Source organism: Leptomonas pyrrhocoris (genome assembly GCF_001293395.1).
Source record: "Leptomonas pyrrhocoris isolate H10 chromosome Unknown, whole genome shotgun sequence".
Taxonomy (NCBI): domain Eukaryota; phylum Euglenozoa; class Kinetoplastea; order Trypanosomatida; family Trypanosomatidae; genus Leptomonas; species Leptomonas pyrrhocoris.
In genome coordinates this window covers 166,358-187,804 of record NW_015438371.1, presented here as the reverse complement: position 1 = coordinate 187,804, position 21,447 = coordinate 166,358, and the positions used below count along the sequence as shown (strand labels likewise).

General features: G+C 55.3%; 7 protein-coding genes across 11 annotated transcripts; all 7 read left to right on the top strand.

Moving 5' to 3' along the window:
* Nucleotides 1–204: 204 nt before the first annotated feature.
* On the top strand, nucleotides 205–1,580 carry ABB37_06656 (putative Dihydroorotase; the record flags this gene model as incomplete). 2 transcript variants are annotated; one of them, XM_015805000.1, is made up of 1 exon in its annotated part: nucleotides 205–1,580. In XM_015805000.1, the coding sequence occupies exon 1, from the start codon at nucleotides 369–371 to the stop codon at nucleotides 1,578–1,580; it is 1,212 nt and encodes a 403-aa protein (XP_015656293.1). In that variant the 5' UTR covers nucleotides 205–368. The 2 variants fall into 2 exon arrangements, with proteins under 2 accessions (XP_015656293.1, XP_015656292.1); XM_015804999.1 differs by having other exon boundaries at nucleotides 221–1,580.
* A 791-nt stretch (nucleotides 1,581–2,371) lies between these two features.
* Nucleotides 2,372–3,180, top strand: ABB37_06655 (putative histone H3). Its single transcript, XM_015804998.1, has one exon. The coding sequence runs from the start codon at nucleotides 2,439–2,441 to the stop codon at nucleotides 2,829–2,831; it is 393 nt and encodes a 130-aa protein (XP_015656291.1). The 5' UTR covers nucleotides 2,372–2,438; the 3' UTR covers nucleotides 2,832–3,180.
* Nucleotides 3,181–3,576: 396 nt separating this feature from the next.
* Nucleotides 3,577–5,582, top strand: ABB37_06654 (hypothetical protein; the record flags this gene model as incomplete). Its single annotated transcript, XM_015804997.1, has 1 exon — nucleotides 3,577–5,582. Exon 1 carries the CDS (start codon nucleotides 3,744–3,746, stop codon nucleotides 5,580–5,582), a length of 1,839 nt encoding a protein of 612 aa, XP_015656290.1. The 5' UTR covers nucleotides 3,577–3,743.
* Nucleotides 5,583–6,158: 576 nt separating this feature from the next.
* ABB37_06653 (glucose transporter lmgt1) lies at nucleotides 6,159–9,555 on the top strand (the record flags this gene model as incomplete). Its single annotated transcript, XM_015804996.1, has 1 exon — nucleotides 6,159–9,555. Exon 1 carries the CDS (start codon nucleotides 7,288–7,290, stop codon nucleotides 9,553–9,555), a length of 2,268 nt encoding a protein of 755 aa, XP_015656289.1. The 5' UTR covers nucleotides 6,159–7,287.
* Nucleotides 9,556–10,199: 644 nt separating this feature from the next.
* On the top strand, nucleotides 10,200–14,040 carry ABB37_06652 (glucose transporter lmgt2; the record flags this gene model as incomplete). 3 transcript variants are annotated; one of them, XM_015804995.1, is made up of 1 exon in its annotated part: nucleotides 10,200–14,040. In XM_015804995.1, exon 1 carries the CDS (start codon nucleotides 11,884–11,886, stop codon nucleotides 14,038–14,040), a length of 2,157 nt encoding a protein of 718 aa, XP_015656288.1. In that variant the 5' UTR covers nucleotides 10,200–11,883. The 3 variants fall into 3 exon arrangements, with proteins under 3 accessions (XP_015656288.1, XP_015656287.1, XP_015656286.1); XM_015804994.1 differs by having other exon boundaries at nucleotides 10,203–14,040; XM_015804993.1 differs by having other exon boundaries at nucleotides 10,733–14,040.
* A 1,100-nt stretch (nucleotides 14,041–15,140) lies between these two features.
* Nucleotides 15,141–18,585, top strand: ABB37_06651 (putative lmgt2; the record flags this gene model as incomplete). The annotated part of the gene is made up of 1 exon (XM_015804992.1): nucleotides 15,141–18,585. The coding sequence occupies exon 1, from the start codon at nucleotides 16,204–16,206 to the stop codon at nucleotides 18,583–18,585; it is 2,382 nt and encodes a 793-aa protein (XP_015656285.1). The 5' UTR covers nucleotides 15,141–16,203.
* An 803-nt stretch (nucleotides 18,586–19,388) lies between these two features.
* On the top strand, nucleotides 19,389–20,923 carry ABB37_06650 (putative orotidine-5-phosphate decarboxylase; the record flags this gene model as incomplete). Of its 2 annotated transcripts, none has more annotated exons than XM_015804991.1 (1): nucleotides 19,389–20,923. In XM_015804991.1, the coding sequence occupies exon 1, from the start codon at nucleotides 19,550–19,552 to the stop codon at nucleotides 20,921–20,923; it is 1,374 nt and encodes a 457-aa protein (XP_015656284.1). In that variant the 5' UTR covers nucleotides 19,389–19,549. The 2 variants fall into 2 exon arrangements, with proteins under 2 accessions (XP_015656284.1, XP_015656283.1); XM_015804990.1 differs by having other exon boundaries at nucleotides 19,393–20,923.
* Nucleotides 20,924–21,447: the final 524 nt, after the last annotated feature.

The following is a 21,447-nucleotide window of genomic DNA, read 5'->3' as shown; positions in this document are numbered from 1 at the left end:
TGGCGCACTTTGCAGTTTGTCAGGGTCAGGAGGGCTTGCTCGTTGGCCTTCCGAAAAGGAAAAGGAAAAGAGGCATACGCACGCACATACAGAGCGGATCTCTGGTTGCTTGCTCCCGTCTAGCGGTTTGAATCAACAGGCTCTTCCAGAATCTTCTGTTTTTCGTAATTCTCTTTCACTCGTTCTTCTTTCTCTCCTATTTTAGCACGCTCCACACGCAGGTAATTCCTCTGTATCGCCTATTTTAAAGAGACAAGCGGTTTGCGTTTAACGGCTACCAAAATAATAATAATAAAAACCCCTTCCTTTTCTCTTTTCAAGGGTAGGCCCTGAGACTACCGGCGCGTTCTTCACGAACCGAATAAACCATGTCTGCCGCTCCTTCTTACGCGCAAGACGGCACGATGGCGCATCTGCCTCCGCTAATTGACTGCCACGTCCACTTTCGTGAGCCAGGACTCGAGCACAAGGGCGACATTGCGAGCGAGAGCACGGCGGCATACTACGGCGGCATCTCGGCGGCGTGCGACATGCCGAACACCGCCCCGCCAACACAGAGCATCGCCGCTCTGGCCGACAAGGTGGCTCGTGCGACGGCCACCGCGCACGCCGACTGCCGCCTCTTCTTCTTCTTTGGCGCGACCGCCGAGGAACACCTGAAGGAGTTGGAGGAGCTGTGGACAAACCCAACTCACGCCGACCTCAAGCAGCACTGTTGCGGGTTAAAGCTCTACCTAGACAACTCCACCGGCAACATGAAGTCTAGCGTCGCCGTCACCGAAAAGGCGTTTGAGCTGTGCGGTCGTCTCCAGATTGTCCTGGTGGCGCACTGCGAGCAGTCGCAGATAAACGACGCAGCGGCGGCGCAGCACCCCTACGACGGACCGGCCTCCCACTCCCTCCGTCGACCGGCGGAGTCGGAGGCGGCGTCGGTGCAGGAGGCCATCGCCTTCGCCCGGCAGCACCGCACCCCGCTGCACCTCGCGCACGTCTCGACGGCGCAGAGCCTCGACGCGGTGCGCGAAACCCGCCTCGCCGACCCTACGCTGCCGCTCACATGTGAGGTTACGCCACATCACCTCTTCTTGACAACCGAGGATTACTCTTGTTGCGGGGCCCGGGTGAAGGTGAACCCGCCGGTGCGGCTGCCGCAGCATCACGAGGCATTATGGGCTGGCCTGCTCGACGGCACGGTGGACTGCGTTGGCACCGACCACGCCCCGCACACGCTGGATGAGAAGAACACCGCGGGGCAGCCGCCGAGTGGGATGCCGGCCATCGAAGTCGTCGTCCCGCTTCTGTTGACGGTCGTGGCTGGGCGCTGGCCGCACCCCACCGCACCACGGCCGACGGCCCTCGTGGAGGCGGCGCAGCGGGGGCGCACGCTGCGGATGGAGGACATCGTACGGGTTCTGCATACAAATCCAAACCGCATCTTCCACCTCGGCGAGCCGAGCGCGCCACACCGCAGCTTTGACTTGTCGTGTGCATGGACGGTGGTGGGGACGGAGCTGCACTCCAAGTGTAGGTGGACCCCGTACGAGGGCTGGCAGCTGCTGGGGCGTGCCGTCTCACACTAGAGCAGAAACATGCGCGCAGATGAAAGAAAAGGGGGCTAACCCATAAAACTAAAGAAAAACGGCTCTATCGAATGGTCACGTAGGACGAGGCGACAGCACCCTGGTAGCTGCAATTTTTTTTTGTTCATGGAAGAAGGTTCGCAACGAAAGGAAAGCAACGGGGACAGCAAGCTTTATCGTCCGTACGTTGTCTCGCTATCGTCCTTAATACTTTATTTATTATTGATGTGTGTGTTGATTGGCGGTCGAAGGCTGAGGTGCTTTAATCAGCAGAAGCCTCAAAAGAAAGAACGCTGTGGCCGAGTCAAGTTGATGACTTTGGGCCTGTCATGTCCTTTTTCTTTTATATATATACATTTGTTTTACATCGGTGACACCTGCGTAGCGTACCCACACCGATGAGGCTAAGACAAGCAACAACAGGGAAAAGTACTCAAGCAAATTGCTGACGCTGTTGAGTGGCCGCTGTCGGCGCGGTTCGGCGGCTTCGATTCGTCGCCGCCTGCCGTTTCTGATTTCTGTGGCTGAAAAAAGAAAGAAGAAATAAAAGGGGTGTCCGATGCCAGTAGAGCGGGGAAGAAGGTGCCGTGGAATTACAATGCTCGCCGAGCTTGCTGTACTGGGACGCCATTTCTTCCTTTTTCATGCGCAAAGGCCGTTTTCAGACAACTGCTGTCTTTCTTCACTTGTGTTCTCTCCCTTCTTTTCATCTTTCTTCTCTATCAACACGCGTCGTCGACTGCGACTGTTTTCTGCTGCTTCTCACTCCTGGCCGTGCTTACACGCTCACAGCTCATCGCTCACCACAGCTTTACCCCTCCCAACCGCTTTCCAACCCCCCTCCCCCTCACCCTCACCATGTCCCGCACCAAGGAGACCGCCCGCGCGAAGCGCAGCATCACGTCGAAGAAGAGCAAGAAGGCGCCGCGCGCCGCGTCGGGCGTGAAGAAGGCGCAGCGCCGCTGGCGCCCGGGCACGTGCGCGATCCGCGAGATCCGCCGCTTCCAGAAGAGCACGGACCTGCTGATCCAGCGTGCGCCGTTCCAGCGCCTGGTGCGCGAGGTGTCGAGCGCGCAGAAGGAGGGCCTGCGCTTCCAGAGCAGCGCGATCATGGCGATCCAGGAGGCGACGGAGTCGTACATTGTGTCGGTGCTGGCGGACACGAACCTCGCCTGCATCCACGCGAAGCGCGTGACGATCCAGCCGAAGGACGTGCAGCTGGCGATGCGCCTGCGCGGTGAGCGCCACTAAAGGTGGTCCGCAAACCTCGCCAACACCTTGTCCTGCACGTCACGGCGTCACACTTTCCGTGTGTCTCTGCGGTTCGTGCGCACGACAAGGTTGTTGATTAGTTCCTTCCATAGATGAATCTTCTCTCATTTTGTTTTCTCTTTTAGAAGACGTTCGCGTCTTCGCATTCCTCCCTTCTCCCCTCCCCGAGGCGTCGCACTGTTGGCGGTGATGTCCCGTGCTTCTCCCTCACCTCGATAAACAAACGAAAACAAAGAAATGAAATACAATTTTCTACTTTACCTCTGACAGACTCGAAATGGAAATATGAGAGCTTCGAAAAGAAGCTGGGATGGCTCAAGCCTTCGACAAAACCTCCAACAATGCAAAATACCGATTAAGTGAAACTGGAAAGCGTCAAGGGAATGTGGTGAGAGAGAGTGAGCCAGCAGAGGCTGTCATGGCAACGGAACTGCACCGCGTGGGAGACGTCTGCCGAGGGATAACATGGGCAGATGGACGACATGGTTCTACCGTCCGGGGATGGGGACCATCGAGCGCGGCGAAGGAAGGGTGAGTTGCACGTGACGCAGACCGCAGTGCCGAGCTCCTCTCTCTCTGTTCTCTTTCCCTTCTTCGAGCTCTTCTCCCCTTCTCCCCTCTCGCGGGTTCGTTCAGGTAAAAACGATTGTCTTTACTCCTCTTCCTCCTCGTACGTTTTCTTCATCCTTCTCGCCACCCGGCATTTACAAAACACCAAAAAAAAGAAAAGAAAGCACCTTCTGGGTGCAAACACGGCCGCTGCGTAAACGTGTGGGGCGTGTGCGCCGCTCACCACTTGTACGTGTGCAGGCAAGCGGGGGACACCCGTTGCCCCGTGGTGCTGTGCGGCCCTAAAAGAAGAAGAGCTGGGTGTCTGGCGCGGTGTACGCCATGACAAGCACCGCACCGACACCAGCAGCGACGCCCACCATCGCCGTTGATGTGCGAATGGTTGGGGTGCTGGGGTGCAGCGCGTCGGGCAAGTCCACCGTTGCGCATCAGCTTGCGCAGCACCTTTCCTCACCGCTGCACCCCATCAGCACCGATCAATTTTTTCTTGATGACGTCTGCACCAGACTCGGCACCTACGACGACTACCGCTGCCTCGACTACGCCACAATCACGCACTGGATGCAGACGCTGCGGCAGAGTTCCCTGGTTGAATGTGGGGCACCATCGGAAGGTACGAGCGATGCGTGGGCAGCACACACACGAGACGCGTGGTGCGCACAGAAGCTCGCACAGCTCCCTGACCTGGCCCCTTACCTGCGCTCCCCCACCGGCCTTATAGAACCGTGCCCAACAGGGCGTAGGGCGGAGGCGGCGGGCAACGAGGAAGCGGAAGATCTGCCGGATGACGCATCCCTCTGCGCTCACGAAGCGGAGGACGGGGAACGGCGGGCTAACGCTGTCGCCCCCACAACACCCGGGAGCTCTTCAGCCGATCCCATCGGCGTAAGCTGTCCGCCTGGGGGACCCGGTGCCGCCGTGCGCAACGCGATCACCGTCTATGTGGTGTGGGAGGGGTTTACGCTTCTCTGCGGTGCCGCCGTGAGCGCGTGCGTGGACGACGTCGTCGTGGTGCGGTGCGAGCCGGAGACGGCGTGTCTTCGGCGCTTCTTCCGCTCTCCGCGTCGCCACGTGATACAGCACGCGATCCAATTGCTTCGTGAGGACGAAGCTGATGGAACAGGGAAGAAGAGGAGCCCTCATGGCGATGGCGTCGAGGAAACGAAAGGAGAGGCTGAGGAGCGACTCCGCGCCAACGCCGCGCTGGCGGTGACCCGCGTGGTGCGACAGCTCTATCGCCCGCGCATTACGCAGATGTGGGCGGCGCGGTCGTGCGAGGCGCAACGCATTGCCTTGCGAAATGACCTTCTGCAAGAAATGCGGCGGGATATGCAAAACGATGGCGACGACGGTGATGCCGCTGCTGCTGTGGCGGTCGAGGGTGTGGAGCGCCTTCTGGCGCCGACGGTATTCAATCCACCTCGCCCACACGTACCGAGTGGAATGACAGGTGCGACGAGTGGGGAGAGGGGGGAGGAATCACCCACGTGCGACACCGACGCGTACTGGACTCCCGAGGGCGTTCCCACGCGTGCCTTCCAGCGCTTTTGGGAGGTGGAGTTTGAGCAGTGGCTCTCGCACCCATCGTCTCCGTCAGACGCGAGGGCCTTATCGTGGGCGTCCGTCTCCGCTGCTGGGGAGGAGGGAAAGATGGACAGGTCGGTGTTTGTGCCTCGCGGAGACGGTGCGGATCATCCGACGGTCTCCGCGCCGTTGACTCCCGCAACGGACGTTGCCGCCGATAACGGTCTCACCGGGAAGGCCTACGTGGCGCAGGTGCTGGCCGAACGAGGACTGCAGGCGCTCGCACGCGAGCCGAGTCAGACCGCGCCTGCTGCTGCAGCTGCGGCTCACGGAGCGACCTCCTCTTCCTGGTCACCCCCGCCCAGTGCGTCGTGCGTGGCAGCGGCGCTCGCGCCCTTCTACTACGAGTTTCGTTACTGGTTCTTCTTTGAGGTGCTCTTCTACGATCGTCTCCTGTCGCCTTTGCAGATGCACCGTGTGCGGCATCGATCGCCGTGTGGGACTGCTGCTGCTGCGTCCGCGGTACGGCCGTGGTGGGTGGTGGACAACGGCCATGCACTGCAAGGGAAGAAGGAGCAAGAACTTCTGCGCGTGGTGCAGCACGTCGCCACCTCCATGCTGGCCTTGAGAGGGTAGACAACACGATCTCTTTTCTTGTTCTGCTTCATTACACACACACACACACACACACACACACACGCACGCATGCACACTTCGTTTTTCATTGGATGCGGGCAGAATGCGCTCCTCGTGCAAAGGCCTCCTTTTTGCGTCACATCAGCGAGTTGGTTCTGATATTTCTGCGGTGGGGCAGACGGAGGGAAAGAGAAAAGGCCGCTGCTGCTGCTGCTGCGGCGTTCGCTCCTCGTGTACGGAGCACGGAAGACAGAGAGCCCTCTTTCACACAACAACACCGATCGACAACAGACAACAGACAGAGGGGCGATTCGTATGGGACGAATACGGCACTAAGAAAAAAGGGTATCTCGTTGCTGATGAGTCACATTGCTGTCAAAGACAAACGATTACTTGGTTTCTCTGGGGCGTGCACTGTGCCCGCCGTGATTGGTGGCGCTCGTGTGAGGCTCCGCACGCTGCGTGGAAGAAAAACTGCCAGGGCAATCCGTACTTCGTCTTTGCTGTCACCCTCCTCTCTCTCTACCGCCTTCTGTTCTCTTCCTACTTCTAACTTTTCCACAAATCCAACCGCTAGAGCACATTCGTTAATATATACATGCACACTCATTTGAAGACTTGCTGTTGCACATCACTTCTCTGATTTCTTCACGGCGAGCGGACTTTTCCGCCCCTTTCTTCCTTTCTTCCTTCTGACCGTGTCACATCGTCTCCGCAAGTTCTCGGACTGCGTAGCACGACTGCTTTACTTGTCTTTACTAGCTATTCCTATATATATCTGTGGAAGAGACCCAGCATCACTGCCAAAGGCTATTAACACCTCCTCCTCCCCCGCCCCTCTTCCTCTCTCGTTCTCTCTTCTGTGGAAAAAGAAATCAACAACAGGCAACCAACAAACAATCCAGCACCAGTCAATTCGATTTGTCGGTGGTGATTTCAGGTCGTACGGAGAATAGTCTCGCCTCCTATCGCATTCTCTTATCGCCTACGTGCGATCGTGCAACGCCGCATTCGTTTGCGGGACATGAAAGAAGCAAAGAAAATAATACCTTTTCGTGGGTAACCCGCTTTTGTTTTTGTTGTCTCCTTACCTTTTTTTTCTTTGTTTTTTTTTCTTTGTTTTTTTTTCTTTGTTTATTGTCTCACGTGACAAGCAAGCGTCTCCGTAACCCCTGCCAGCGCATTTCTCTTCTTCCTTTTCTTTTCCTTGTCAACAAAACTTGAAGAAAAAACCCCTTCTGCATCTCTCATTTACTGCGTCTCCCACGCTTATTACCCGCCTTCGGCAACAATACGTAAACGACCTTTCTCAGTCGAGGTCATTCTATTTTATATTATCTTTTTGCGTGTTGAAGTTCTCGTACGTTGTGTCGGTGGCTGCTGAGTTTTTTTTTCCCCCCTTTTTTGTTTTCGAGTTTCACGGGACGCAGGAGGTGAACAGCGCGCAAGGCAACCATCTGGACCCGAAAACATCTTCTCAAGTGGCGCTTATTTACTGTTTTTACATTTCAGTGTTTTGCTCTTCACATCAAAATAAAACCCACAGCAAAGCGCCTATTCTTTTTTTTTTCTCTAGTACGGCACAAGCAAAAAACCACCACAGCGGAAAACACTCGGAGCCTATCGCTACCCGCACGCACTCAACTCAGGCCGGCGAGCTACAGCAAGTGGCAACAACTCACAGCGGCAACAACAGCTCACCTTCATGCCGACGTCTCTCTCTTCGGCCGGTGCGGTGCTGCCGAGCAGCACGCCGCATCTGTACGACCTCGCCGCCCCTCCGAAGGCGGAAGAAACAATCGCAAGCGAACCGGCAGGCAGCACGCGCGAAGCGGAAGAAGTCAAGCCGAACATGCACGCGGTCGATGCGTCGCCGCTGCCGCAGTGGACACACGCCGTCTCGCCCCCGTCGCCGCTGCTGGACAGGAGTCGGGAATGCAGCATGTTGCACGGGAGCTCCCTTCTGCGGACGCTGCCGACCACCCCAGCGGAGACGCCCACCTCGGGGGAGGAGCCTGTCCGGCCCTCGCCGAGCGACTCACGCCATCGCAGCCGGGAGGGCGGTGCGCACACCTTCGCGAAGGCGGCATCGAAGAAGGCAGAGCTGCGCGATCCATGGGTGGATGACGTGGACAACCTCGATGACCTGGAAAACCTGAATCGACGGGACAACTTTGATAACGTTGCGGACTCGCAGGAAAACGTTGACGAGTATCCTGAAGACGGCGCTGCACCCCTTGCCCGTGTCACGCTGCGCGGCTTCTTCAGTAAACACAACCTACAGGTCGCCGCCGTTCCTTTCGTCTGCGGGATTATTAACGGCTACACCATCGGCTACGTCGCTCCTTACACGCAGCTTTATAAGATGAGCACGAACTGCGCCCTCTACACGGCCCAGAAGGGGTGCGAGTCGGTGCCGTTCGCGGACTGCATGTGGCGCACCGCAACGGTGACGCGGGACGACGGCACGACGCAGTCGCTGAACTACTGCGGATGGCCGGCGATCACGTGCCGCGCGACGTACCCGAACGATGGGTGGATGGGCGGTGGTGGCAACACGACGCTGGCGGAGATGCGGTGCCTGCAGGACAGCCGGTGCACGTGGTCGTACAGCGCGAAGGAGTGCCAGAACCTGTCGGGGTACTCGGCGTCCGACACGGGTGTCTTCGCCGGCAGCATCATTGCGGGCAGCATGTTCGGCGCGATCCTGGGCGGTCCGCTGGTGACGAGCATGGGCACTCGGCTGACGTTCATCATCAGCGGCCTTTTGTCGGTGGCGTGCTCCGTGATGGGCCACGTCGATGCCGCGACGGACGAGTTCTGGGTGCTCGTGGTGGAGCGCTTCGTGATTGGCATCTTCATGGGCCTCATCACGGTGGCCTGCCCCCTCTACGTGAACACGAACGCGGCACCGCTCTACCGCCGAAAGCTGGGCACGCTCTTTCAGGTCTTTACCACGTTAGGCGTCTTTCTTGCCGGGACGATCGGGCTGGGCGTGGGGCAGACGGTGGACTACGACGCCGACCGCAGCGCGGACATCGCAGGGCGGATGCAGGGCCTGGCGAGTGGTCAGACGGCCGTGTCGCTCGCGATGGTCTGCCTCGGCTTCTTCAGCGCAGAGAGTAAGGTGAAGTACGGCAAGAAAGCCGGAGGGATGAATCAGAACGAGTACAGCTATCGGGAAATGATGGGGCCGCTCATCATGTCCGTTGTGCTGAACTGCACGATGCGGCTGACCGGCTTCAACGCGATTCTCAACTTTGCACCGAGTATCATGGGCGGCCTCGGCCTGGCGCCGCTGGTGGGCAACACGATCATGACCGTCTTCAACTTCACCGGCACCCTCGTCGCGATCCCGCTCGACTCCTTCTTCTCCATTCGATCTATTTTCCTGTTCGGCTCGTGCTTTATTTCGTGTATGTGCCTCTTCCTGTGTGGCCTTCCCGTGTACCCCGGCGTGGCCTCCGCCTCCGTGACGAACGGGTGTGCCATCACGGGAATTAGCGTGTTTATCTTCGGGTTTGAGGTCTTTGTGGGCCCCAGCTTCTACGTGCTGTGCCAGGAGATCTTTCCGCCGTCGTTCCGTCCCCGCGGCAACTCCTTCGCGCAGCTGTGGCAGTTCATTATCAACCTCGTTATCAACGTGTGCTACCCGATTGCAGCGGAGCGCTTCTCTGGTGGCCCGGAGGGCGATCAGCACAAGGGGCAGGCGATCCTCTTTATCTTCTTCGGTGCGGTCGGGCTTATTTGCTTCGTCATCGAGCTCTTGTTTTTAAGGCTCTGGGAGGAGGAGACAAGGGAGAGGGAGTACCCTGCGGAGGCAGCTACTTTTGAGAAGGAAATGTACGACCTCCAGGGCACCGCCTTCGGCAGCACCGCGGCGGCTTCAGCGCCATTGCGAGGCGCGCGGGAAGGCGGCAACATCGTTTCACCGGTGGAGGGTGAGGCGGAGGAGGAGGTACGAGAGAGGTAGAGAGAAGAAGAACGAAAGAAAGCAGCCGTGGTTCGACTCCGCACCGCACCGCAAATCGAGGCGGTGGCGCCCCGCTCGCTCCCGCACTCTTCACCACACCCTTTAGGTAGTTCGAAAGGGTCTTTGGTTGGATATATATATATATACATACTTCTGCCTTTCCCATCACATATTTCCCGATGTCTTTTTTCTCCTACTGCGTTTTTTCTGTTGTACTTCGACGGACGCTATTGCTATTACTTTTATTCTTCCGGGATTAAAACAAACACGCACACACGCACGCACGCATCAACACAGGCGCACCTGCTAACAACAGCTCCACAAACTATGTGGCTGAACTCATTTCCAAAAACGGTTTTTTTTCCGTTGGGAAAAAAAAGGCTAAGGGTTTCCTTGGTTCGGTGACGTTCGCATGTTCCTTAGGGTAACATGAAAACGCACTGAAAGGCGGCGAGGTGTTCAGCTCCTTCATTAAACGACAGCATCAATAGGAAGAAGAAGCCAGCGGAGGGGCGCCTCGCTGTCAGCATCTTCTACCCCGTTTGTCGTTTGACGATATTTCATTTTGAAAAAAAAAAATCTAACCCAATTCTCTCTCCTTCTACCCACCGGCCTCTCTCTCTCTCCTCTCTCGACCGTAACGAGAAGTACTCACCATTCTGTCTTCCGGCAAACGTACAATTCGAAACGTGTTTGCGTCCAAGTAGTTCATCTTTGAAGTCTTACAGCAGCTCGTGTTTTATTGCCTTACAATCGCAGGACCACCCTCCTCCCTTTCATCCTCCTCAATTGATTTGTGTTGTGAGCTTCAACGTGCTGCCAGTGTCTATCTCCCACATATCCTCATTTTGCTTCTAAGTGTAGAAATAAAACAGTAATAATACAACAACAACAAAAAAAGCCGGGTGCGTCTTCCCTCCTTCCAAAGTGAATCTTCTGCAGCGCAGCCTCTTTCTTTCCGTATTCTCTTCTGCGGTTTTACTTTTCTCCCTTTTTTCACGTCGCCGTCAGCGGCTCTTACTCGGGGGAACCTCTCCTCGCCTCTCCTTTCGCTTTCTCTTGATGCGCTTGCAGCACCACAAAATATATATATATATATATAAAGGAAAAACAGGAACATACCTTCTTCCTTCCTTCCTTCTTTCTTTCTTCCTTATTATTTATTTCCGTTTGCTTAGGTCACTATATAGCATTCAATCGTCTCCTTCTTTTATTTGCTTTCCTCAAAGAGCCACCATTTGACCACGCCCCGGCCACCTCCTTACGCCTCTAACGTGCCTGCCCCACCAGAAAGAAGAGCAACAGCTGTGCATTTTTTTTTTTGCATTACCGCACGGCATACGCCACGGGAGCCGAGTTACCGGGAGCAACGCCGGCGTGGAACACGTAAGCGCAGCTTTTCTTCAATAATCCAACAACAACAAAGAACTCCTGCTGTGGAAAGTGTCTCTCCCTCTCCCTCTCGCTCTCTTTTCTTTAGCGTGCGCATCACGGTACTTCGTCAGAGAACAACCCTGACGCACCGCCTCAAAGAGCCAAAAAGAAAAAGAGATAAATAGAGAAGGACCAAGCAAATAACTGCATACTTGGCGGGTCCTACAGAAACACAGACCTCAAACAACAACAAGAAGAGCAGCACTGCCCGAGTTCTCTCATCTATTTTTCTTGTTTTGTTATTATTTTCTTGTTTCCTTGTTTCCTTGCTTTCTGTTTTCATTTTGTTTTCCATTGTGTTTTTTCTCTTCTGGCTTACTTGCTGAAAACTGTTGTGGACGTTAACTATGTATTGATACACACCTCCCCAGCAGTTACTTCTTCGTCTCCTTTCTCTTTCGGTTGTAAACTCTTCTCTTTTTGTATTTCTTTTTTATTTACTTTTGCGAAGTTTATCCGAGTCATTTGCGTAGCAGATACCATTATCAACACCGTTCTACCAGACCTTCAAAAACACACACCCACACACCCACACACCATCAAATAAAGACATTCTAATAAATACAAAGCTGAGCGCTTGAACATCAGCTGCTATTATAACCCTCTCCGTTGTTTTCTCTATTATCAGGTTTTTTCTTTAGAGCGCTGGAAAGGAGCCACTTCGGCTTACATCACATCCGAAATTCACTGCCTTGGAAAAGAAGACTTCTATCACGGGAACCTAACCGCAAAGGCGCGACGTGGCGAGTATCTTTCTCTTTCTCTTTTCTAACTTTACCATCTGTTGTTGTCGGACACGGGCACGCTTCTCTTTTTCTGTCCACTGTATACCTCTCTTGCTTTTCAGCATTTTTTTTCTTCTGGAAAGCCTTTTTCTTTGCTTTATCACCCGTCATGAGTTCGGAAAGCGCTCCCCAAGGGGACGCCGGCGTGCCCGCACCTGCCAATCCGCCGGAACCACCCTCGACCAATGCAGCCGTCGAGGCGACGAGCGCCGCACCGCCGCCGCATCCGCAGAGAGTTGCTCGTGAGGAGCGTGAGGACGCGGACGCGGACGATGATTTGTTTTCTGAAGTATCCCTGCGCAGTGAGGACCCCCTCCACTACGACCCGCAAGGCGGCCGCCACGCCAGCAGCGACGAACTGATCGAAGACAACGCAGAGCTGACGGAGCACCTGGCCCACGGTACCTACGATCATGACGCACACGATGCTCACCTGCCCAAGGACCACATTGACGGCCCCCAGACCAGCGCGGATGATCTCCTTCAACACGGCGCAGGCGGCGGCAGCGCAGACAGCCTGCCGTACGGGTGTGGGCTGAAGAGCCACCCGTCCTCGCCGCAGCAACGGCGGCCTCCACGTGTGAATCTCCTTCACCTCTTCAACCGTCAGAATATCAAGGTGTCAGTGGTGCCCATCATCGGCGGCCTCATCTCCGGCTACACGATCGCTGTGGTACCCGTGTACACGCAGCTGTTTGTGGCCGGCACGAACTGCGCCCTCTACACGGCCCAGAAGGGGTGCGAGTCGGTGCCGTTCGCGGACTGCATGTGGCGCACCGCAACGGTGACGCGGGACGACGGCACGACGCAGTCGCTGAACTACTGCGGATGGCCGGCGATCACGTGCCGCGCGACGTACCCGAACGATGGGTGGATGGGCGGTGGTGGCAACACGACGCTGGCGGAGATGCGGTGCCTGCAGGACAGCCGGTGCACGTGGTCGTACAGCGCGAAGGAGTGCCAGAACCCGAACGGGTACACCATTGCTGAATTGGGTGTCTTCGCCGGTTCGATGATTGCGGGTAACATGTTCGGCGCGATCCTGGGCGGTCCGCTGGTGACAAGCATGGGCGCTCGGCTGACGTTCATCGTCAGCGGGTTTTTCAGCGTTGTCACGAGCATCATGGGTCACGCTGATGCGCTCTTGAATGACTTCTGGGTGCTTGCCTCCAGCCGTTTTGTGCTGGGCATCTTCATGGGCCTCATCACGGTGGCCTGCCCCCTCTACGTTCATGAGAACGCAGACCCCTTTTACAAGCCCAAAATGGGCCTCGTATTCCAGGTGTTTGCCACCGTTGGCAGTTTTCTCGGTGCTGTTGTCGGCATCGGTGTCGGTGAAACAATTGACTACGCTGCGAATGCAAGTCAGCACATCTCTGCGCGCATGCAGGGCATCACGGCCGGTCAGACTCTTCTGGCAATTCTCCTGTTCTTGCTCGGCGTCTTCTGCGCGGACTCGAAGGTGAAGTTTAAGAAAGGCGTTGAGGGTGCGTTGAATCAAAATGAGTACAGTTATTGGAAGATGGCACCGCGGCTGATGATGGTCATCGCGCTCAACGCCACATTTCGTTTTACTGGATTCAACGCACTAGCGAATTTCGGTCCGAAGCTGATGTCGAGCTTCAACGTGGCACCGTTCCTCGGTGTCTTCATCATCTTAACGGTCAATTGCGCTGGCGGTCTGGTGTCGATGCCCGCCAGCCTCTTCGTGTCACCGAAGACACTTTTCTTGTTCGGCTCGTGCTTTATTTCGTGTATGTGCCTCTTCCTGTGTGGCATTCCCGTGTACCCCGGCGTGGCCTCCGCCTCCGTGACGAACACCTGCGCCGTGGTGGGCATCTGCCTCTACATCTTCACGTATGAGGTCTTTGTGGGCCCCAGCTTCTACGTGCTGTGCCAGGATATTTTCCCGCCGTCGTTCCGTCCCCGCGGCAACTCCTTCGCGCAGCTGTGGCAGTTCATTTTTAATCTGGTGATCAACGTGTGCTATTCGATTGCTGTGGTCAGTTTTTCTGGTGGCCCGGAGGGCGATCAGCACAAGGGGCAGGCCGTCATTTTCATCTTCTTTGGAGCATTGGGTCTTGTGCTGTTCGTGTACGAGTTCTTCTGCTTGGATTTGTGGGATACGGCGGCGGAGGCGGAGCGGAAGCGCAAAGCTGCCGAAAAAGTCCCCACCATACCCAACGTTACGGGGGACAGCACGTCGAATCAAATGGGGGTGCCTCCGGAGGACTTAAACTCAGACGAGGTGGAAATGCGCGTTTAGCATCTGAAACGGGGCGGAAAAGGTGATGGCAAGCGGTTTACTTAACTTTTTTTCTGTTGATGGCGTGCTTTCCGTGCCCGTCTTTGACGTTGTCGGAGTTGCGGCTCCGTAAAAAAGTCCCTTCTCTCTCTCTCTCGCTCTCTGTGTTTTCGTGTTCTCTGGCTCACAACGTGAGCTCCTGACTCATCTGAACGGACGGCTCGTCGATGATCAGGCTCCTATTTCTTTTTTTCTTTTTAAACTGTTAGTATTTCTGTTCTCTAGTTTTTCTTTGTCGAATTACTTTCTGGCGGCATGTTTTTTTTTTTGGTATTTCATGTATTTTGTTACGATTGCACAGGTAACAGAGAGTCTGTCTGGCGGTGTGTCTCTGTCTCTCTCTCTGTGTGTGTGTGTAGACTCTTCTGTGCTGTTCACTCTCCTCCTCTCTTTATTTATCCTTCAGACTTGAAACCAAAAGGCATCTTTATTTGCGGGTTACCGCGTTTCTTCGCCCGGCGTGTGTGTTGTGTGCCGACGAGTGTTGTAGGCTTGCTTCCTTTTCTTTTAACGGCACTGAGGCATTCAAGGGAATGGCGTCGAAACAGATACTAAAACGAAAATACACGAGAGAGCAAATACACTCCGCACCATCACAAAGCGCCGGTAAGACGCGTAAAGAGAACAGAAAGGAAAAAGAAGCTTTCTTCTGTTTGTTGCTCGTCCGAGGTGCGATGGTCGAGGAGTCGTGGTGCGGAGGAGGGGGAAGGGGGGATACCAAACTGCGGCTCCTCCTCGACTGCTTTGTTAGCCTTCCGAATGAAACCGCCACTTCTTTTCTAATTGCGGGACGGCGCCGACTTTTCTGCTTGTTCTTTCGTGTGGGTGCTGGTTGTTATATATACGGTGAGATGCGAGCCGGAACATGACGCTCTCCCAACACCGCTGCTAGTTGTGTGGGCTGCCGTGCGTATTGCACTGCTGAACTGCACATTTTCTCAACAAACTGTAGAGCATCCTGATCTGCGCTTCTCCTTCTCTCTCTCCTCTCTCTCTCTCTTTCCTTTTCTGTTTTCCTCCCCTTTCCTTATTCGATGTGGGCGTCGAATTAATTGATCCCAGCTGTCAAACACCATTACAGAGAGTTTCGAGTGTTGGACTTGCCGTCGCAGACGTGAACTCACGCAACGCTATTTCACAGCAGTAATTGACCTTTCTCTTTTCGTGTTTATATTGAAAAAAAACCCTGTCATCGAAAATCCTTTTTGTTTTTGCCGTCATTTGTATGTGCATCACAACCGCAAAATCGCACTGTTCTTGTACACACCGTCCAGACCCCTCTCCCCCTCCCCCCCCCCCCTCCCTCGCCACTGCTTTAGTTATTATTCATCTCATGCTTTTATTTGCCTTATTGAAGCACATCTACGTACCCACCCACACAAAACTGCCTGAGCTTTATTTTTCCTTTTCCTCCTTTTTAGTAAGTGCGAAAGGTTGTCGCTCTATTTGATTTACAGATCTTTGTTTTTCTTCTTGTCGTTTTAAGTTTCACCTTCACGGAGACACGCAGCTGAGAACACTGTCTCGCTGGAATCCTAGTGGCAAGTAGACTTTCTGTATAAAGTGTGGCAGAATCTTAAGAAAACCTAACTATTTCCTCTACTACCTTTTTTTTTGAAGTTAAACTGCAGCAAAAGTGTATAACGTGTGCAAACGTGAAACGTCTAGACGTCGAGTCTACCCATTCGATAAATAACCCTGTAAGTCTGTCGCATCATCCGGGAGGTGATGGATGTGAACTGCAGCTCGCCATCTTCGTTGTCTGCAGCCAAAGCACTCCTCTTTTTTCCCTTTTTTTGCTTTCCTCATTCACGGGTCAACAAGTAACACAGATTTACATCTACTACTGTTTTTACTTCTTTCTTTCTCCACGTACGGCTTTGAGAAGCTACGGCGGCGGTGTTTTTTTTTCCTTTTGTATAAACAACTGCAAATATATATATATATTTGCTGACGTATCTGTCGTGGTTCGTGCGTGACACAAGACGGAGGCTTTTTTTAGCCGTTGGGCTTACAAACACCTTAGCAACGCCAAATAAGGATATAGTGACACCTCTTTCTTCCATTTAAGAAAACTGTTTACTCTCTCGTGCTCTCTTTATATTATATTTATTCTGTTCACTGATGGAAATGCTGCGTAACGACAGGCCGACACAACAGGAGAACGCCTCCTTCGCCTCTACCGCTTTCCTCCCTTTGCCGAACAACGCCCCTTCCTCCTCGAACAAAAACCCAGCCGTCCCGTTCGCCGGCACTGACGGCGCGCTGGCAGGCCCAACGGCGCCGCAGCCGGAAGAACCTGTAGCGCAGCCGAGCGCAGACGTGGTGGTGGTGGCGCCGAATGGCCCCCTTCAAGGCAATGATATCTCCACTGCGCTGCGTCTTGCCGTCCCACCGCCTCCATCACTGTCCTCACAACTACCACCACCACCACCGCCGCAGCAGCCGTCGCCGCTGCAATCGCCGCTGCGCAGTCGCCTCCACCGCGAAGAACACACAGAGCACTCCGGCTCCTCCCTCGACTCAGAGGACCATTTCATCCCTCCGCGCACAGCAGGCCGTGGGGCATCTCGGCTCAACGAGAGAGCGTCACCGCCACCACAGCAGAGCGACGGTGACCTTCACAGCGACCACCTCGCCCATGCCACCTACCATCACCGCGAAGCCCACCCGAAGGATGAGTTCGCCATGACCAGCCCCAACATCAACCCACCGCAATCAAAGAAGTTTCAAAGAAGCCCGGCAAGCCTGCTCGCCGCGTTCAACCGTCAGAACATCAAGGTGACAGTGGTGCCCATCATCTGCGGCCTCATCTCCGGCTACTCGATCACCCTGGTGCCCGTGTACACGCAGCTGTTTGTGACCGGCACGAACTGCGCCCTCTACACGGCCCAGAAGGGGTGCGAGTCGGTGCCGTTCGCGGACTGCATGTGGCGCACCGCAACGGTGACGCTGGACGACGGCACGACGCAGTCGCTGAACTACTGTGGGTGGCTGTCGATCACGTGCCGCGCGACGTACCCGAACGATGGGTGGATGGGCGGTGGTGGCAATACGACGCTGGCGGAGATGCGGTGCCTGCAGGACAGCCGGTGCACGTGGTCGTACAGCGCGAAGGAGTGCCAGAACCCGAACGGGTTCTCACCGAAGGAGCTCGCCATCTTTGCCGGTTCGATGATTGCGGGTAACGTGTTCGGCGCATTTCTGGGCGGTCCGCTGGTGACGCATATAGGCGCTCGGCTGACGTTCATCGTCAGCGGGCTTTTCAGCGTTGTCACGAGCATCATGGGTCACTTACACGCGTCCTTGAATGACTTCTGGGTGCTTGCCTCCAGCCGTTTTGTGCTGGGCATCTTCATGGGCCTCATCACGGTGGCCTGCCCCCTCTACGTTCATGAGAACGCGCTGCCGAGGTATAAACAGAAGATTGGGTTCATGTTTCAGATCTTCGGTACGACGGGCAGCTTACTTGCCGGTTTTATCAGCGTAGGGGAGGGCGAATCGATTGACTACGCTGCGAATGCAAGTCAGCACATCTCTGCGCGCATGCAGGGCATCACGGCCGGTCAGACTCTTCTGGCAATTCTCCTGTTCTTGCTCGGCGTCTTCTGCGCGGACTCGAAGGTGAAGTTTAAGAAAGGCGTTGAGGGTGCGTTGAATCAAAATGAGTACAGTTATTGGAAGATGGCACCGCGGCTGATGATGGTCATCGCGATCAACGCCTCGTTTCGTTTTACTGGATTCAACGCACTTACGAATTTCGCACCGAAGCTGATGTCGAGCTTCAACGTGGCACCGTTCCTCGGCGTTTTCTTTACCTTGGTGGTCAATTTCGTTGGCGCAGTGGCCTCCCTGCCCGCCAGCCTCTTCGTGTCACCGAAGACACTTTTCCTGTTCGGCTCGTGCTTTATTTCGTGTATGTGCCTCTTCCTGTGTGGCATTCCCGTGTACCCCGGCGTGGCCTCCGCCTCCGTGACGAACACCTGCGCCGTGGTGGGCATCTGTCTCTTTATTTTTGCTTTTGAGCTCTTTGTGGGCCCCAGCTTCTACGTCATATTGCAGGAGATCTTTCCGCCGTCGTTCCGTCCCCGCGGCAACTCCTTCGCGCAGCTGTGGCAGTTCTTCTTTAATCTGGTGATCAACGTGTGCTACCCGATTGCTGTGATCGGTTTTTCTGGTGGAGAAGAGGGCGATCAGCACAAGGGGCAGGCCATCATTTTCATCTTCTTTGGAGCATTGGGTCTTGTGCTGTTCGTGTACGAGTTCTTCTGCTTGGATTTGTGGGACAGCGAAGCGGCGGAGGCGGAGCGGAAGCCGGATGCATCGAATGCGCAGGGAGAAACACCGGCGTTGAACGATGGTGGTGCCTCCGGTGGTGGTGCTACTGAGCTGGTGGCCGTCGCGGCACCTACGACACAGATGACGGACCTGGAAAGCAGTTCGGGCGGCAACGGAGCGTATCTTGAGCGGGACTTGGACCTGCAGGAGGTGGACGCACGTGTTTAAGGTTCAGATGTCCGATGTATAGTGTAATTTGGTTTTCTTTTTCTCCCCCCTTTTCTGTCTTCTTGCTGTCTCGACGGAACCAGTACAACAAGACCACTCGGAAGCAACGTTGCGAGTCGGCCGAGTAGGATGTATGGGACCTTTTTTTGATCTTTGGTCTTCTGTTCTTTCACCCTCTCGTGTGTGTTTGCTCGTAGGATCATACAACGTGTTCTTCTTTTACTTTTGTTTGTTTTCGCTGTCGACCAGAAAAGCACACCCACACACGTACTGCGCCTATCTTCCTTTGCCTGAGGAGCGCCGTCGTTGTGTACACCGACTGTGCACGGTTTGCTTTAATCCGCTACTGTTCTTCATGCGTGATTTATTAGTATTATTATTTCTATTGTTATGTATGAACTGATGTTGATGTGTGTGTGTGTCTGTGTGTGTATGTGTGGAGTGCTAAGAGGGCGGGTATTATGTGGGAAGAGTTCTTTGTTCCTTTTGTTTCTGTTGTGCCTTGAGCCTCTGGGCCAGAGAGTGATAGGAGAGAAAAGAGACGCAAATCGATTCCGATGGGTTGAGCTCGCGGGATTTAAAAAACAAAAACAAAAACAGAAGGATTTCTTCCAACGTCTGGGATACTGTTCGCGCTGGTTGCCCACGGGGAACGCTCGGAAGGGTGCAAAAGGGTTCCGTCAAGGTGTTTCTATTCTTTCTTCCTCTTCTGTAAATGGAATAGCGCTACACCGCCTTTTACTGCGCCTTTCTTTCAATCCGTTTTTCTGTTCTTGTAAATCTGTTGCCCTCCACAACACTGAGACAGCCGTCACTCGCCAAGTCCAAGAAAGAAAAAAAGCCACAGAATCCCCCCCTTTTAAATAACATCCGCTGCGTAACGACGCTTGTAAAATTTCTGCCTTTCGTGCTTGTCGTTGCTACTATTATTGGTGGTATTCTGTGCTTCCAGACGCACCGAACTATGTCCTTCTTCGACCTCCTCAACGAGCGTGCGAAGCACACGCTGCTCTGCGTGGGCCTGGACCCACGCGCCAAGACCGCCGAAGACGCCCTGCAGGAGTGCAAGCGTCTGATCGAGCAGACCAAAGATTACGCAGCGGCGTACAAACCAAACGCGGCCTTCTTTGAGTTCTTTGGCGAGCAGGGCTGGGCGGTGCTGGCGGAGGTGATCCGTGCCGTCCCGCCCAACATCCCCGTTGTGCTCGATGCGAAGCGCGGCGATATCGCGGACACGGCGGATGCCTACGCGGCGTCGGCCTTCCGGCACCTCCACGCCCACGCCATCACCGCCTCCCCTTACATGGGCGGCGACAGCCTCCAGTCCTTCCTGCGCTACGCCGACAAGGGCGTCTTTGTGCTGTGCAAGACGTCGAACAAGGGCAGCAACGACCTGCAGTGTCTCCGGGTGGGGGACAGGTTCCTCTACGAGGCGGTGGCCGAGCGGGCGGAGGGGCCGTGGAATTCAAACCAGAACGTTGGCCTCGTGGTGGGCGCGACGGACCCGGTGGCACTCGCCCGTGTGCGTGCCCGTGCGCCGACGCTTTGGTTTCTCGTGCCGGGCATCGGTGCGCAGGGCGGCAGCCTCAAGGCGAGTCTCGACGCCGGTCTCCGCGCGGATGGCAGCGGGATGCTGATCAACGTGTCGCGCGGCATCGCCCGTGCCGCCGACCCACGCGCGGCGACGAGGCAGCTGTGCGAGGAGATCAACGCGATCCGCTTCGCCAAAGGCGCGTCGACCGAGCTGGCGACGGCGCTGGTGGAGTCGCACTGCGTCCGCTTCGGCACCTTCACGCTCAAGTCTGGCAAGACGTCGCCGATTTACATCGACCTGCGCCGTCTAGTGACGTACCCGAGCATCATGCGGCTGGTGGCGCGCGAGTACGCGAAGGTGCTGCGCCAGTACAAGTTTGACCGCATTGCCGGTCTGCCCTACGCCGCCCTGCCCATCGCCAGCGCGATCTCCAACGAGATGAACGTCCCACTCATCTACCCGCGCCGCGAGGCCAAGAGCTACGGCACGAAGGCCGCCATTGAGGGGGAGTACAAGAAGGGCGACCGCGTCGTGATTATCGACGACCTCGTCTCGACCGGTGAGACGAAGGTGGAGGCGATTGACAAGCTGAAGTCTGCGGGGTTGGAGGTGGTGGCCATCGTCGTCCTGGTCGATCGTGAGATGGGCGCCAAGGCGTTCCTGAACGGGCTGGGCTACGAGTTCGAGGCAGTGGTCGGCCTGTACCAGCTGCTCCCCCTGTGGAGGAAGAGCAATGCTATCACGGCGGCGCAGGAGGCTGAGGTGCGCGCCTTTCTGGGTCAGTGGCAGAAGAGCAAGATCTAAACAGAGGAGTACGCGAGGTAGTAGATGCGGTCCACGCTTTCTTTTTAAAATGCTTGTTGTTGGAGTCCACGGTGACCCCCCTCCCTCCTTTCTCAGTCACCCATCCGTGATGGCTGATGCCGTCTCCGTGCGAACAGGCGCGCCTTAACGAGTAAAGAAGGAAAGAAAAAAAAAGGAAAAGATTCCGTGGACGCCGGCTTTGTGTCGCACCGCGAACGGTTGCGGAAGCTTCGTTGTCATCGCTGCGGCGGTCAAAAACGCGGCGTGCATCGATGAACCAGCGCACCCTCCGAGCACCACTTCTTTTCAGTTTTCCCTTCTCCTTTTAGATTCCTTAAAAGGAAAGAAAAACACCAGCAGAATGGAGGCCTTGAAAAGCGACACAGTTGATCCTTCGCTTTCTTTTAAGTTTTAAAGTCCTACGTGGATGGCTTCTCCGCTGTATCGGAATCCGTGTCCACCTTTGTCCTTTCTCTCACTTCATTTATATATATATATATATATATATATATATATATATATAA